Source organism: Mytilus californianus, unplaced genomic scaffold (genome assembly GCF_021869535.1).
Source record: "Mytilus californianus isolate M0D057914Y unplaced genomic scaffold, xbMytCali1.0.p SCAF_13, whole genome shotgun sequence".
Taxonomy (NCBI): Eukaryota; Metazoa; Mollusca; class Bivalvia; order Mytilida; family Mytilidae; genus Mytilus; species Mytilus californianus.
Window position 1 is genome coordinate 32,293,096 of NW_026262615.1, and position 18,724 is coordinate 32,311,819.

Here is an 18,724-nt window from a genome sequence, read left to right on the forward strand (position 1 = left end):
GCCAAAGACGTTAATGTTTAGGTCGGTATTCTGCCTCTCGAATTTGTCAATGGCCTTTAGCGAGACTGGAAACTCAATGCCATCAAAATTGAACTCATCAGCCCACTTTTTGTACTGACCCACCCGTTTGGTACAGTTTTTGTCAACTTCTTCATGATGTAGGGCTGAAAGAATGGCCCAGCGTAAGCATTCCTGATCAGTATTCTGCACATTGATGATAGCTTTCTTTTGAGCGAGCGGTTTTGGCAATGCTATGTAGGAACTGCCCTTGAGAGGTTTAAACTTGTTTCAGTGAATGTCTAGCTGTTCAATATGACCAAATGTCCACCCACTACCTTCACGCATGTATTTAGCCATATTTTCTTTGACCTTCTCGACCATAAATGCTATTTCCAACTCAAGGTCTGTGGATTCGGTGATGGTGGTAAGGGTTGATCTAAAGTGGGGAATGACGTAGATATTTTCTCCGGTCGCTGGGTTTGTTTTTACCATCTCCACCTGTAGTACTAATTGCACTTTTAGGGCCTTCTTTTTGGTGAGTGCATCTGAAATTGTGCTGGCGATAGTGCTTTGACTTACATTAAAAAACGTTAGCATATCATGCTGTTTCAAGGGTTCAATGGTGATTGTGCCAAATACACCTTTCAATGCATCGCGTCGGTTAACAATTTTGATTTCCTCTTCAACGGGGGCATTTTCAATGTTCTTTTTCACCAGTTCGGTCAGGTCAGCTCTCCCTAGTCGGGAATAGTTGGTAATTCCCCGTCTTTTGGCAATGGTCTTCAGTTCCTTTTTGGTAAAAACCTCTTCGCGAGTAAATTTGTGGGCAGTATTGGTCTCAATTAACTTAACCAATTCCCCCTTGGGTTTCCTACTATATCCCTTAAGACCCTCCTTCTTTGCGATTTTTCGAAGTTCTTTCATGGTGGTTTTCACCACAATATTCCCTACAACTGGGGTATCCTCCTGCTGGCGTGGTTCTTTACTGTGTCTCCAGCAAAGCCCATCTTTCCCTGGTTTACTCTTACAAAACTGCCCCTTCTTTCTTTTGAGTGGAGCACCACAAGTTTTGAGTTCTTCATTCTCTTTGAACTGATCCATATTCATATCAACACTATTGGATGCCATCCCTTCATGTATATCAATTTGGGGAATGCTTCCTTCTAAGGTATTTGGGGCTGGGGTATCTCTGACGTTTTGTGTAAAAGACATATTTGTATTTACCCTAGGATTACATCCTTCTAAGGTGTTTGGGTTTTGTGTAAAAGACATATTTGTATTTACCCTAGGATTACATCCTTCTAAGGTGTTTGGGTTTTGTGCTAAACTGAAAGACATTCTTGTTTTTACCCTTAGACTAATTGAAACGTATTGCGTTTGCATTTTATGTTTGGGGTTGGGGTTCCTATGCTGAATCTGTGCTTAAAATGGCAAGTGCCGCAGAATCGGCCTATTGACACTACTAGCATTCAAAGAAATTTGTGTTCAAGGCCCAAAACAATTAACTGTGGCGGGAGATATAGTATAACGTAAAAAATACTTATAATTTGATGTACCTAAATTCCACTTTGATATACAAAGTACTATTCTAAAATTTACATACACTTAGGTAATTTAAAAGTTTGTTTTTGTGTCCGATGAACGAAAGTTTTTACATCTGCAAGGAGAAAAATTAATATGTTGTTATACACATAGCATATGTAGTTGACTGCAATATTTTGCAAGAAAGCACCTTCATAAAACGTGTACACACTCGTTATAAGTATCATGCAACACGTTGTACGAAACTAACTCCTCGTTCCCCTCTTAAGATCAATGATATAATAAAGCTGATATTTCATCAGGATTATTTCATAGTGTGTCCTCGATTGCAGAAAGACCTATAAACATGTCAATATTTTTTTTTTTTTTTTTGTTTCCGTTGTAACGAAAATTTCATGTGAGAAACTATACCTCTCACAATCAATAAATATAAAAATAAGAATATGTTATATGATTGCCAATGAATACAATGTCCACCAGATATCAAACGACAAAGATATTACAAACAACAGGTTACCGTACGGCATTCGACAATGAGCAAAACCCATACCGCATAGCAAGCTATAAATGACAATTGTCAATCATTTCAAACGAGAAAAACGAACGGCCTGATTTATGTACACAAAATGAACGAACAACAAATATGATAAACAGCAACAAACGACAACCACTGAATTGCAGGTTCCCTACTTGGGACAGACACACACAGAATGCTGCGTGGTTAACGTCAGCCGAATCCTCTCCCTGAGGAAAAACGCAACATCAGAACAAATTATAAAATCATTTGACTCATCAGATCGACACAAATCGCACAAAAGTATCTAACAGCAGAATTTAACGGCATACGATACAGCTACAAGGAAGGTATTAGCGTCGCTAATGTAAAATTTTATTATGACATAATCGGAAAAAGATGTATTTTTCGAGTGATTTTAATCAATAGCTTGAAAACGAGTACATGGACCTTCTTTTTTAACTGACATTTGACTTGATACTGTATGAAGATTATTTGTTACATTTAATATGAATATTTTATCACCGATATTTTTTTTTAAAGAAGATAAATATTCAGCAAAAATGCAGTTTTCTTTTTTCCAAAAACATGCAAATTGAATAAAAATTAATTATCTACAAAGAATTTTTACACAAACTAAGAGCATACTTTTGTAAAGAAGACATTCCTAATCTTTTTACAAAAATCCGCATGCGTTTATTTTTTGGCCAAAAACATTTAAGTATATCTGTTCAAAGGATAAAAATATCCAAGAAAAAAATAAATTTGAGTAAATGTCTAAAATTTATACCCTATTTATCTCTGAATCTAGCACATGAAGGTATGTTTAGTTACATAATGATTAATTGATTTTGTGAAACATAGCTTGTATGCAAAATTTTCGTAAAAAAAATCACCGTGGTATCAAACTGTATCGTAAGCTCTTAAGACACAAAATACAGTTCTAAGAGTGCTTGCAGTAACTGAAGGCTATTTCAAAGCTAAAAACAACAAAAAATGTATATAAGACTAAAAAATCAATCAGTAAGCATATAATGGATTTAGTGTATGTATGACCATAAGTGTGCATAGCTGAATAATGATACTAGTTTTTCTATGATTCTATTGATAATAAAATCAATGTTAACGTTTGTACCGATAACATCAATATTCAAAAATTTTATTGCAGGTTAAATTGATAACTTTTTCAGATAAGTTTATTTAAAGATCGATACTTTATACGAATCTACATATTAATCACCGAACAAATCAAGATGTGATATCCAGTTGGTAGAACGTTTTCTACCGGCACAGCCAAATTTGATATGGGCATAATTATAGAGAAACTGTTAACAAACCTTTGAATGTTCGAAATTCTTAGGATTTTCTATTCCAGGAATAAAGCTAAAGCTTTTAGAATTTTGCGTCTTTAATGCTCTTCAACTTCGTACTTTATTTTGCCCTTTTAACGTTTTTTATTTGAGCATCATTGCTGAGTCTTTTGTAGCCGAAACACGCGTCTGGCGTACAACATTTTTAGCCTTGTATCTCCGGTGAGTTTGTTTGGAAGACATTTTGTATAAATGAAAGAATTTAGTAATGGTTTTAAAAGAGGGACGAAAGATACCATAGGGACACTCAAACTCATAGATCGAAAACGACCTGACAATGCCATGGCCAAAATAAAAAGACAAACAGACAAAAAATAGTACAGATGACACAACATAGACCACTAAAGTCTAAGCAACACGAACCCCACCAAAAACTGTGGGTGATCTCAAGTAATTTGTAGTAACGAAATCCCTGACTTAATGATTTACCAATGATATATGTACATAGATTACGTTCATCGAAATTTGTAAAAACGTCACAACAAACATGGGCATGGCGAACTGCCTGCTGTAAAAATTGGTTAAACGTGAAAAATCTGATAAAACATCTCTAGACAGCTATTTGAATAAAATCATGAATACTGTTGATATTCGTATATCTTATTTGAAAACAATTCTGAAATTAATAATAGCGTCCATTATATACCCATTTCTAGAATAAAAAATAAACTCCAAGTACTCGCAAAGCGGTTTGTGTTCGTACCGGTAGACAAAGCAGCCAATAATAAAGTGGTGGTGTGACGCATATAGTACACGGAAGTTCTCCAAAACGAAATTATCAATTCTTTTACATTCAGGTCCGTCTGTTCCACAGAGAGTCAAATTGTAAACAAGCATATCACTGCCACTACCCAGCTTAAAGCCTCTTCCGAACATTTGAAAGTCCTGACTATGTACTGGTTACCTAAATAACACAAACAACTATTTAAATTCCGTTTCATCTCCTCATCTAGTAAGTGTTCTACTCCTAATCTGTCAGTGCTTCTAACTACCTCCCTTACTACTATCAAAGAACTTGTTATTAACTTTTGTAATAAAGCTTATGAAAATAATGGTATTAATTATTTTTGGAGTGTTAAAAATTCATTAGAGGTTTTAAATAAAATACGTGCTTTTGATGGTCCTTTTAATTCTGTTGAAGTAATGATTTTTGTACTCTCTACACTACACTTCCACACAATCTTATCAAAAAAAAGTTTTCATATATAATTTAATGGTCTTTTGAAAAATCTCGTTGCAAATTTATTTGCTGTAACTCGTTTAAAGCCTTTTTCTGTAACGAAAAAAGAAAGTATGCTAGATACAATGACTGGAAATATGAAGATATGATTGAAGCTTTAAATTTTCTACTGGAAAACATATATGTACGTTTTAGCGATAAAATGTATCGACAGGTAGTAGGTATTCCTATGGGCACTAACTACGCCCCTTTAATAGCAGATTTATTCCTGTATTGCTATGAATCTCAGTTTATGACCAAACTCAGTAAAAACACGTCATTGTAACATTTGGTTGATACATTCAACAATACCTACCGTTATCCTGATGATATTTTTTCGTTAAATAATCCAGAGTTCCCATAGTATACTACCGAAATTTACCCAAAGGAACTTACTTTAAATAAATCTAAGATAAACAGTAGTAGTTGTCCTTTTCTAGATTTAGACATTTCAATTTTTAAAGGGAAACTCCATACTAAATTTTACGACAAAAGAGACGATTCTTCATTCCCTATTGTTAATTTTCCCTTTTTGGACGGCGATGTTCCTTTGGTTCCATCATACGGTGTTTATATATCCCAACTCGTTCGTTATGCCCGTATGTGTAGTGATGTCATATATTTTAACGAACGTAATCAATGCATCACTAGTAAATTATTAAGTCAAGGATTTCGTTACCATAAATTGCTTAAAACTTTTACTAAATTCTTTCATAGATATAAAGATTTGATTAGTAAATTTGGCTGTACCTGTAGAAAACGTATTAAAAACGGTATTTCACATCCTAAATTTTACGGTAATATTGTACTAAAAGCGCGGAAATCACTATGTGATGCGTGTAAACTCATCGAACCTTTATACAAACTTATTAGTAAAGGTTATCTTACCAATGTTGTAATTAGATTTTAAATGGTTTTTAGGGATGTATAAATACACATCCACGTTCAATTTCTATATAGAGATTACTCTATCTATATATTACATTATACATATTTATTATTTATTAACGGGTTAACTCCTAACTATCCTACTGCCTGTCGATACTTTTATTTTGGCATTGCACAAGTCATGTCTTCTTTAAATGTCAATGACGTTAAATCCTTGGGAAGTATTTTAGTTGATTTTAGTCTCTGATGCATGATTTTTTATTATTAATTGTTATTGCCTTTTAACTAGCTTTCAGTAACTGCAAGTACTCTCAAATCGTACTTTCGTGATTATTTGACCTGTTGATACAATTTGTAATGCATTTTTGTAATTTAATGATTACTTATTCAGTGTTATATCTAGTCTCACTATTTTTAATATATACCACCTTTGCTAAGTGTTTAGTATGACGATATTTTCACTTTTGTTCTCGTACTAGGAACAATAAAAATTATTTATTTTGTAAAAATTATTTCCGTACTGCATGTATACCTTACAAATAAAATCTAACCCCTTGTTTTATTAATTTTGTATTTACATTGCGTCATAGATCAAATTTATTCGTTCAGTGTATGTTCACTTGTTTTGTTAATATGTCTTTTGATTGAGTTAAGCCATTTCAATTGATATTTTATAGTGTGTCGTACTATGTTGTGATGTTACACTATTGTTTCAGGTAGGGTGAAAGTTGGCGCCTATTAAAACGTTAAAACCCGCTGCATTTGTTTGCACCTGTCCTAAGTCAGGAACCTGATGTTCAGTGGTTGTCGTTTGTTGATGTGGTTTATAAGTGTTTCTCGTTTCTCGTTTTTTATGTAGAGTAGACAGTTGGTTTTCCTGTTTGAATGGTTTTACACTAATCATTTTTGGGGCCCTTTATAGCTTGCTGTTCGGTGTGAGCCAAGGCTCCGTTTTGAAGGCCGTATTTTGACCGATAATGGTTTACTTTTACAAATTGTGACTTGGATGGAGAGTTGTCTCATTGGCACTCAAACCACATCTTCTTATATCTAGTTGTATATATTATTACCGTAAGATGGGACCAAAGGAACAACATTGTCCCAAAAAAAAAAAAAAATCCTGCCTTTTTAGTTTATGATTTCTCTTTCAAAGCTGAAATATCTAAATCTGAAAAAGGACATTTATTGCTGTTGATATCTGATTTATTTGAAGTAAGTTCCTTTGGGTAAATTTTGGCAGAACATTTTGAGAAATCTTGATTATTTTACGAAACAATATCATCAAGTCAGATATCGGTGATCTTGAATTTACAAATAAACTAGACTGGTCTCAAATAAGTTTGCAAACATACCGTTACAGGAATTTTGCCGGGACTTGGGAACATATATAATATAAAGACAATGTGGTATGATTGTCAATGAGACAACTATCTACCAGAGACGAACTGACATAGAAGTTAACAACTATAGGTCACCGTACGGCCTTTAGAAATGAACAAAAGACATACCACATGCATTATTTTAATCTAAAACTCAGTTTCTATATGAAGTTTATTTAAAAGGCATATATATGTTTAAAACAAATTTTTTTAGTCAGTATTGATAGTATGATATCCTGTAGTTTTAACTTTCCAATATGTCGAACTAGAACTTGGTTTGCCTTAATCACCCTACAGCATCATTCGCATAAAGATAAATAAATTCAACCCCCTTCTACATGACAGCAAATAACGAGGATGATTACAAAAGTTTTATAAACGCAATTGAAGGAAGATGTTGATGATTAATCGAAATCAATTTCAAGGGCCTCTCTAGTGGTAACCTATAGCTAAAGAAGAAATAAGAGAATAAGTGGAAGATTGTATGTCAATCACTTCACTGATAATAATTCGGTGTTTCCCCCTGTAAGTTGTCTCTTGATTTCCTTTTTCTACTTCCTTGTTGTGATCAAAGTTAAGAATACAAATAAATCGAAAGTGATACCTCTGGACATGGTCCTTAAGTGCATAGATATAGAAAAATGTACATCTCTAGTGTATTTACTTTTTCATATTTGTATGTGTTGTTAGAATCAAGGTGGCTAGTTTGATAGCATGTATTCGACCTCCCCTCATTTTTTTCGGAAAAAGTAAATTGATATAGCAGACAATGAATCCGTTAAGAAATACAATTATATATCAATTGTCTTATAAAAAAAAACAATAAAACTAGATTAACATCGTTGCAACTTATTCTCAAAAACAAGATTAAAAACGTGTCAATCGACAGTAAAAATAGTCCACGTGATATCTTAATCAAACTACGGTATGTCAAACAATTACTGACAATATAATTTTGACCAACTTCTTAAGATGAAGTAAAACACAGGCAACAGTAGAGTACTTATGTTCAAGTATCATATATTGATTAAGTAGGAAAAAAAAGATGACACACACTCTTTGAGGGGCTTTTATGAACTCTATAAGAAGCAAGACCGGGTACGTCGGCATGGGTGACGTCTCTTGCTACATGTGCTATGCATGCATCACCCGCAACTCAGTTAAAATGCTAGAATCGGGAATATGACACAATTTGTAAAAGTGCAGATTGAACGACTATTATAGTATCTTAAGAACTAAGACTGCGAAAACATGTTGCTATTGGGTTGAGACAGTAAGAATGAGAATAGAATTTCATCCACTAATGTTTATCCAGATAAAATACCTTTGAAAGTTAGTTTTATTAGTTCTATTAGAGGGTGAACATCTTTTTAACATCTTTTTTAGCATCTTTGTTTAAATAATTTTTATAGAAATCTGATGAAGTAATAACTACTGGGTTGGCGGTTACCTTAGCATTCTAAAGTTAAGCATCTCTGTAAAAATTGATTGCAAATCCACCAAAATATGTCAAACGTTAAGGAAAATGTTTTTGCCATTAATTGCAACTCACTTACAGAAGAATATTTGCTCTATTGGTGACAGTCATTTTAAAGTATTTGGAGTGATACAATCTGTTTGAGTGAAATATTTCCCGTAGTTGGTTATGTGTTATTTTTGTCAACCTTCGATTTTGTCACTTCTTTAGTAGAATATTTTGAATAAAGAAATTGAGGGTAATTGTCTATGCTTATGGTAGAAGAACCATCACTGTGCAAACCGAATCCATTTTGTTCATCAATTCAGCGGAACTTGACCTCTTATAAATTGCTGGCTGGTGGATCGCGTAATAACTGTGTTAACATTAATCAAATATGAGATAAACCGTTTTTAATACCTTTATGCAATTTTATTGTCGTCCCCGAATATTTCCAATTAAAAAATGGATTGATAAATAAAAAAAAAAAAGAACGAATACAAACGTCAATAGATTTGAATTAATAAATAAAAACATGTGTTTAGAAACGTTATATCAATAGTAGCTGTTAACTTTCTTGGTCTTTGGTGAATATGTGTTTTATTCGAAGTCATTCCTCATTTCCATATTTTTTTATATTTTGTGTTGTTACATGGTCTTTACACAGTACAGTCTGAATAAAATTATGGAAAGCATTAGATAAGACAAAACGTTTATTTGTACGACATTCATTTGTCATTTCGAGGCCTTTTATAGCTGACTATGCGGTATGGGTTTTGTTCATTGTTGAAGGCCGTACGGTGACCTACAGTTGTTAACTTCTATTTCATTTGGTCTCTGGTGGAGAGTTGTCTCATTGGCAATGATACCACCTCTTCTTATTCTTACACAATAAAATTTTTTGATTACACTTGCTTGGAAATTGCTAAGTATCAATCACTTGCATCCCTATACCATTGAAAGGGGCATAACACGATTGGAACGGATGTATAAATGTACACACCTTTTCTTTCTTTTCTATCTTTAGTTATTACAGAATTTGGGAGATCAAATCCCTTTAATAACGGAATCGATTCATACCTATTTCTATGTAATGAGAATATTGTCGTAGTTCCTCCCTATGTAGAAAACATGTACAGCCGTGGAGTATCCTTCGGCAGAAATGACATAGTATTCGTGGTACCCAGTGTTTTCAAAAATATATGCAACGGGGTTACTAAACATAAAAAATATAAGAAATATGATGTTTTCCTTAAGACGTCCAACGTACAGTCTAAATCAAAAGACATATGTTTAATAAGATGTATCTGAATAGCCTCGTATCTTAAAACGTTGTGAATGAACTTAACAGATACTATCAAAGATTGCAATAAACTACAATTTTCCACATTTGAAGCAAACAAAATAGATATAATAAAAAACATTCATCAACCAAGTTCTTTACATTAGGAAGGCAAATAACAGGTTAAACTATTTGGGGGAAAATCTTAAACCTCTCTCTTGTAATCGTTAAGTGGACTAACAAAAATACAAAACAATACTAATCAACGTTTTAATAAGTAACAAACAAAAATAAAGAGTAAAAAAAAAACCATCGCAATTACTGAAAAGCATGCGTACTTTTGAAAGTCATGAAAGACGTTTTGAATATGTAGTTTATCGTTATAAAAAATTAACAAATTTGTTGTTTTCACATCCAATTGCAAATATTGATGTCATGTAACATGAGACAAACCAAGTTAGAAATTAAATGATAACTTGTTAATCTAGCAGTTGTTTTAAGCTAGTTGGACATTTTTTCTCATCTCATTTTCAATATGTTTTTCATCATACCAACTCATGTTAGACATACATAAGCCGTACGGTGACCTATAGTTGTTAATTTCTGTGTCATTTGGTCACTGTGGAGAGGTTATTTTCGACTTATGAGTTTGAATGTCTCTTTGGTATCTTTCGCCTCTCTTTAACAAGTTTACCTGATCGTACAATGCATTGCGTGTGCATATATGATTTTGGTACTATGAACTATGCTTATCTTCTTATTTCTATAATGAAAAACATAACTATACGCCTTTAAAAGTTCAAAACTGCTACGATGACTATGACATTTGAAATGGTAGAATTACTTAATATGAAGAAATCTTGATGTCTGTAAAAGATGTGGATAAAAGAATGGCCCACTGGCTTTCACATTGTTGTCAAAAGATATATACATGTATCAATTTTACAAATAACTTATTTCACCATTATATAACTATTTTTCAAAATCTAATATACAGTTGCTATTCAAGAAATTCAGACAACTCATAAAAAAAGTATACCGCCTTAATACCTGAATTAAATAAGAGAACAAATTTATAAATCGTCCGTGCGTTAATTCTTCCGTACAACGTTTACACTGCATATCACAAATTATAAGCCCGGAATCTTTGATGAGTTTCCATCAATACCGGAAATTGTGTACCATTATGTACTAGCGTCCGGACAGTTAAATGACAATGTTGGATTTTCTGACTTCTGTTGAATTTTTCATGCTGATGCTGACCAGTACTATACCATTGACGAAGGTCAAATTGTTGGACAAGCACATCCGTATTTAATACTCATTCTCTGTAACCACTTAAACTTTTTCGGCACACATAGTCACCGATCTTTCTGAAAATTGGCTGATATGTATATCCTATTAGCCTAGTCAGAAAAATAATGCCAACCGATATATATATATATTGGTTAGTTACCATGGTAACAGCGGAGAAAGTTGGGAATTTTGAGATAAATACAATATTTTGGTGTAGTGTTGTGAAATTATGCGGCTACATCTATTAAAAAGAAACACAAAAACAATTAATTTCAGCCTTGTTTTTATCAAAAATCAAAAAAAGTTATGGGGAATCTTCCTAGAAACATCTGAAATTAATTTCTAAAAAATGGTCATTGTGCAATATTCCTCACAATACGAATTATCTCCCTTTGACGGGTTACACTAATGACTGGACCAAAACGAAAATGCTAATAACTTTTTTTATTTCTTAAAAAATTTGTCAAATTTGAATTGCTATAAATTAAGTCCATTTAATACATAAATATAAGAAAAAATATGGAAAACTTTTAAATCTTCATAAAACGTGACCTGACCAACGCTGACAATGACAGGACCAAATGAAAATGTTCGTTACTTTTTTATTTCTTAAAGGATTTATGTTAAATTTGAAATATAATAAAATTTGATCATCTAATATATAACTATATGAAAAAATATACAAAAAAATATACAAAAATTCCGAAAAATTCGGAAAACGTGACCCTTCTAACGTTAACAATGACCTGACCAACAACAGCAATGACCTAACCGATGAAAATTTCTGTGTTATTTTATATCATTAAAAAAAGGGGGGAAAATATATGTTTTTGGGTAAAAAAAAATTGACCTACCAACGTTGACTGTGTCCTGATCGTTGTACTACCTAATACTTATTTATATCTTATAGGATTTGCTTAAAATTTATATAAAAAAAACATTAAGATTGAATGGTAAAGTCTTTATCAAATAATAAAAAAAAACTGGGAAAAACAGTTTAGGGTACTGTGACGGGCACCAGGTTATTTAAACTGTTTATGGTATTGAGTAGTATATTGTATTTTACTGTGTTGTAAATTATGTTGTATATTACCGGTTATAATTTAACACGTTTGATCACAAATATAAAGTAACACACAAAAGGTGTGAAGTAGGCCAAAAATACATGTAAGTTCATAAATCCAATATAATTGTTTTTTAATATTTTCATAACAGTAAATAATTATTTCCACGTACAACTTAAGGCATGCCCTAGACTTGTGTAGGATATCTTGGATGTTTTAAATATTTTCATAAAAAAATTAAACATTTCGCGGACTACTTGAGGTATGCCCGAGCCCCTGCATGCACGATATCTTGGTAGTTTAAAATATTTTAATAAAATATAAGTAAACATATTCAACGACTTAACTTGAGGTATGCCAAATGTTCTCGAAAGTCAATACATTTATCGTTTGCTAATATGTTTGAAAAGCATTTTATATTTTCTTATTTGATAAAATTAATGGTTCAATCTAAGTGTTTCTATAAATTTGATGCAAAACCTATTACATATAAATAGGTATAAAGTCATTTTTCCTGGTCATGATAACGGTCCGAATATAGGACAGAAAGTCACAGACAAAAAGACAAGGACAAAAAGTCACATGTATTATATGTTATAAACATTGAGTCCTGTTTCAAAGTAAAATCTAATTTTTTTTTTGTTAAAAGAAAGACAATATTCTAATTTTGAGAAACATCTTTCTGTAATGGGCTTTCAACATGTTCAGTGAAAATCAAATTATATGTAAATGTATATAATTCTTTTAAAGTTACCCTTTCACAGTAAAGAGTTATCATAATTTATCGTCAATATTTTTTAATTTGCTGCTAAAAATCCATAAAGATAATTGTTATTTTCTCAAATTTCAATAATCCAATGCCTAATACTAATGTTAAGATAGTGCTACCATAGGCGGACCCAGGGGCCCTGAGGGCCCGTCCCCTCCTTATTTATTGGAAATATTTGGTTGATTTCATATGGAATCACTGAAGCATAAATGTAGCGGGCCATCACTTGAGGCATTCAGTGGGTCCCCTTATATGAAAATTGTCCAGATGGTATACTTCCCCCCACTGCTCGTTTTAAGACCCGCAGCCACCATCTGACAGATTTTCCGCGGGTCCTCGTATGGAAACGAATCTTTTTGGAAAATCTCGAAAATTCCTCCCGGCCAGATAGGCAAACAAGAAATGTGTCGGATGGATAGCAGGGACCATCGGGTCAACGGCCGACAGTACCCGCCATTGTTGGTTACGCCCTTTGTTTGCTAAAGAACCCTTGTGTTAATTCTTTTTAGGGATACCCAAGTTGACCTATTGAAATTTCTGTCCTTGTCCAATTGATCCCGATTTCCAGTGATATTTCAAATTGTCCGCCTTCATCCCAGCCTACCGATATTGCCGGACCTTTTTGAAATTGTCTATTTTTTTCAACTTCACCTCAAAAATGATCTTCATGTAGATACTCATCATCCAATAATACAACATTATTCAAAACGTATAGCGTTACATGCTTTGCCATTTCAACATTGAGTTTAATAATGAATAAGAAAAATAAACAGCTCGTATTATATGTATTTTTCCTTTATAGAAAGAAAAGTTAGATTGTCAATTATCATTTACTTAGAGGACCAACGTCTGTCTCTTTTTGTTCTACATTATTATTGTATTTTAGTGTATCAAATTATTGCCTTTAAATAATTTTGGGTCAGTAAACTAGCACTGGACCAACAATGTTCCTATTAAATTTATTGATTTTGTTCTCTTCTGAAATATGCATGAGATATTTGACACTGGACACAAAGCAAACCATAACTAATCGATCATTTCATTTTTACAAAATCTTTGGCCTTTCTTGAACTTTCAATGTTCTGATTGTATCTTCTTAATCTTATGTATAAATAGTTAGCAGCTAGTAGCTAAAATTCCAAACTGTCAACACCAAGTGGCACTTTGATCTTTAATCTTCACTACAGCATTTGAATACTAGTTGATGGCCTGACTTGTAAAAGCCATCATTCTTTGACACTGCATTAAATTGAAAATTTACAGAAGAGAGTTTTTGTATGAGAGATTTAGTCTATTTTCAAGTGTTTTCCAAGTTTATGCATATACATGTAATTTGTTGTTTCTATGGCAACACTATCACTAATAATGCCTGGAATATTTTTGATCTTTCTCAAATACAAGAAAACCTGCTTATGTAAGCAAAACTGTATACATTCATTGTTATATGTATCGAAGTTCATTAAAACGCATTTGTAAAAAATAGTACTTATCCGTATTTTTGCAAATGAACTACTTGTTTCCATGACAACACATTCAATGGCAAATATTGTACATTTGAATATGTAATTTTTTAAATGATTTTATTTGTTTTTTTCTAGATTGAGTAATTGTTTTTTTTTTGTATATTTTTCATGATCATGAAAACAGACGCAAATTTCTTTATAATCAGCACTTTTATCCAGAATAGAGAAATTGTGTTTGTTTCCTTCAAGTGGTAACACCATTATCGAAATACTATACTAGCAAAATCATTTATATATACACATGTTTGTATACAGTGAAACTTAATAAGTGTTTTAGTTTTCCTACTTTTGTGCACATTTAAGAAACTAACTGAAACTTTTTCAAAATTGTTTTAAACTTGTGTATCAAAATGAAATTGTTTCCATAGCAATAGAGTTAAAACTATAATACCGTTATATATGAATATGTTGAAAATTTTGATGATTACAATAATTTCTACATATTGTATATTTATTTATTTTTTTCTGACTGCAGAATTATGTTTTAAAACATTTTTTTTTTTAATTTTCAAAAAAAAAACAAATTTCTGAAAAAATGAAAACTAAGCATTTTGTATCCATGGTAACAAAATATTGAGACATACTTCCCCATTACTTTTTCGCATCATTGATAAGATAAGACTATGATATTTATGAATTCATGGTTGACTTTAACTCAGGTGTCCGCAAACAATTATGGTGAGCATTCAAAAATGACCTTAAAAGGGTATTTTTTACCTAATGCAAACCACATAAAAAGGGGGGTATATGTGATTATGATTGAAATGAAATATCAAAATATCAGTTATTAAATTACATTAATAAAATGCATATATTTAATAAAATCATAAAACAATATTCATTCTCTTAATTATTTATCAGGAAAAATTATGCTGAAAATAGCCTTTTTCAGCTTAAAATCATAGATATTCAGAAGAGGTAAAACTGGTCGTCGGTTGCTATGGCAACCGATATGCTTAGCAACCAAAATTTTGCCATTTTTTGTTTGTTTCATCAAGACTAGTAAGTGTGTGAAGTTTGAAGAAATTCCATGACCATGCGTGCCACACTCCCTATATAAGAGTTTAAATTGTTACAGAGAACCAGTATTAAATGCTTATATCTGCAAACTTGTATTATTTCTTTAATCGTCCTTGTCTTGATTGTGTAGCATTATGAATGATATAAAAAAAGGCAGCTTTTAAGACCATAATTGCTTAGAATTTCCTTGCAGAAACATCCAAACAAGCTTACAAAAATAATAATATACGGATCTAATAGATTTAATACAAAACAATTGCCATTTTGAAAATAATTTCTTAATTTAAATGTTAAAATGTAAAAATATTTCCTACTAGGGCCAAAGGTGTGTCCTTGCTTGAAAATACTCCATATATTTGAAACTCATGAAGTGCATGTTAAAAAATAAAACCTTTTTTTATCTCCTGAACAACGCCGCACGTGAAAATTTACTTAGTAAGGCAAACCGTCCCTGCTGCATGCTGATTTTTGTTATTTATGCAATACTTTTTCGTAATAGCTTTTGACCCTTGTCTAATCTCTGCTTGGTGTCGATCAGAGATTAGGATCCAAGCCTTTTCACGAATACTCCAAAAAGACTCAGCACTGACAGAAAAACGTATTAATTTAAGATTGTAATGTATAGCAAATCAATTATGATTCTATGCGGAAAACACTTATTATTTTGTTTATAAGAATGAAAGTTGTCAAATACATTTCTTAAAACGCAGACCAATTTGATAAATAACGCTGGTTGGTTGAAATGGCAGTTTTTATTGCAATCTAGATCTACGCTAGTAGTTTTATTATATGTGGATTCAGATTGTTATGTCCTATCTAAGTATGTCTTGTTTTTTACTTTATGAATGATTATTTAAAGCTCTCCATTTTATCATGCTAGCCTACAAATTTATAACATGTATAACGATGCATACCTGATTTGTCAATACATTCTGTAATGTTTTCCTCAGACCTTTGCCTTTCTAACTCTTCTAACTTATCGACACCATTCCACAGTTTTTCTATTGTTTCATTAAATGAAGACAAAAGGTGATTAATCTCCGTGTTAGTGTTGTTCAAGGCTCGTTGATGCTCGTTAGTGTTTTCATGTAACACGTTGATTTCGCATGAAAATTGCCGCCTTTTGTTTTCAAGTTCATTTGTCAGATACTGATTTTCTCTTTTAAGTAATGAAATGTCGTTTTCGTTACTAAATACTCTTTTAACTAGTTCATGCATATCTTCTTTCAAAACATTAATGTCCGATTGTATGCATGTGATTCCCGTCTCCTTTTTGTCCGCCTCCACAGAACTGTGTGTACTAGGACCAAACACATTACCGTTGCAGATACATGACAGAAAAGGTAATATCACTATTACCTTAAATTCCATTTCAAAAACGTCTGCTTGTAAATAAGTATTCTAAATTTCAAAAACACGTAGAAAACAAAACTGCCTGGGTCAAAATGAACCGGAGATAAGATTATGACTATAAAGGAGAAAATATACCATACGATTGGCTAACAAGTTGCATGAATCTGAACACTCGACACCCTCTAATAATCAAATTAAAATTAAGTAGAAATTACTTAACAATTATTGAAGGACGTCTCTATTGTTAAAGATCATCCTTGAAACACTCGCACGTACTGAGAACACTTAAAATTATCATTAAAGTTATGGCGATGTTAAATAAAATAACAGTTAAAATGGGTTTGTTTCAACAAATACCTTTATAAAAGTAAAATATAGATTTCTGTTTACCATGGTTACACTACACCAAGTAGCAATGTGTAAGATGCTATAAATACGAACAATCCACCTTTTTTTTTTCTAATTTGTATAATGGATTATAATTAGCGCACAGTAAAACTCACCCTTCCAGAGCATCTGAGATCACCCTTTGTTTCTGTTGTGGTTAATCTTGCTCAGTCTTTAGTTTTCTATGTTGTGATTTGTATATTGCTATTGAAAAACAAAGGATATGTGGCAACCATCCATGACACAAAATCAGTATATGAACATCAAAAACACACAAAATCAAAGGAACAGCGCTTTTATTGCTATTCTTTATCTCAAAGTCACAGTGAGGCCTTCGACAATAAGCAAAACAACTTTCGTCTCACTGCGAGTTTAAGACGGCCCTTAGCACACGCATTTATTCCATTGAAAATGAGACAACAGATACAGTTAAGTCTGCCTCATAGCTTGACTTACATCTAAAAATTGACAATGAGAGTCTGTTGAAAACAAAACTTGACGACAAAAGAGATGATTTCATCTTCCCAGTTGTGAACTTTCCACTTCTATGTAGCAACATTCCAGCAGCACCTGCATGCGGAGTATATATCTCTAAGTTTGAGCTTTTGATTTTGTCATTTGATTAGGGACTTTCCTTTTTGAATTTTCCTCGGAGTTCAGTATTTTTGTGATTTTACTTCTTGATACACTATTCCAGGGTTTGTATTATCTATCACGATTTTCCTGATTTCTGCTCACAAGGAAGCTATTAAACCAAGAGTTCCAAGTGGTGAGTTTGAAATCATCACTTCGTAGATTTTACGGACGCCATCACCAGTTCGTTTATCGTTATGAAATAACTGTTTCACAGATGACGACAGATATGTTCCTAATGTCGTAAATACAATTCTGTCCACTTTTCCAGGAATGTGACCTACCGAATTAGACTTATCACCAGGTTTGTACTTACAATGTACATAAGCAACACGACAAGTGTCACATGTGGAGCAGGATCTGCTTACCATTCCGGAGCACCTGAGATCACCCCCATTTTTTTGGTGGCGTTCGTGTTGCTAATTCGTTGTTGTGTTTTTTGTACTATTGTTTGTCTGGTTTTTTTTTTTTCTTTTTAAGCCATGGCGTTGTCAGTATATTTTCGACTAATGAGTTTGAATATCCCTTTGGTATCTTTTGCCTTTCTTTTGAGCAGAATTATTTGCAAAATAATTCGGGTAGACTTTGTAATATGTAACAAAACCAAATCAGGCCCGGTCAAATAGAACATACTGGAAAGTAGTACAAATTTAAAACAAAATAGTTCCTTCGCATAGGTGTAAACATCAAACTATGTAGAATATATTTTGGTCACCTTTTGACTGATAATTTTGAAAAATACAAAAATGTATGAATCATTAAAAAGGAGGACATACATGTATTATGACCGTTTCTCAGATACCAGATTTGATATATCCAAAGTAATGGTCACCAGTACCGTCTGATGTGTAGATAACGGCAAATAGACCGCTCCATCCAATAAATGCTTGAAAATAGAAACAATTGACATATAAAATGATGGGGGCCTAAAATATAATGGTGTGCGTCCTACAAAATTTTAGTACAAAAACTTGTCTTAAAGTGAAAGAAGGATGTGGCACACATAAGAGAAGTAATTTCAAGAATAAA

At 32.5% G+C, this 18,724-nt stretch overlaps 1 protein-coding gene across 7 annotated transcripts in view; it reads right to left on the minus strand.

Moving 5' to 3' along the window:
- The window catches only part of LOC127723515 (neurocan core protein-like), a 49,744-nt gene extending 32,982 nt beyond the window's left edge, over positions 1 to 16,762 (minus strand). For all 7 annotated transcript variants that reach the window (XM_052230153.1, XM_052230155.1, XM_052230150.1 and 4 more), the window contains exon 1: positions 16,237 to 16,762. In XM_052230153.1, coding sequence (XP_052086113.1) covers positions 16,237 to 16,693 — 457 coding nt within the window. In that variant the 5' untranslated portion in view covers positions 16,694 to 16,762. The remainder of the gene's footprint in view (positions 1 to 16,236) is intronic.
- Positions 16,763 to 18,724: the final 1,962 nt, after the last annotated feature.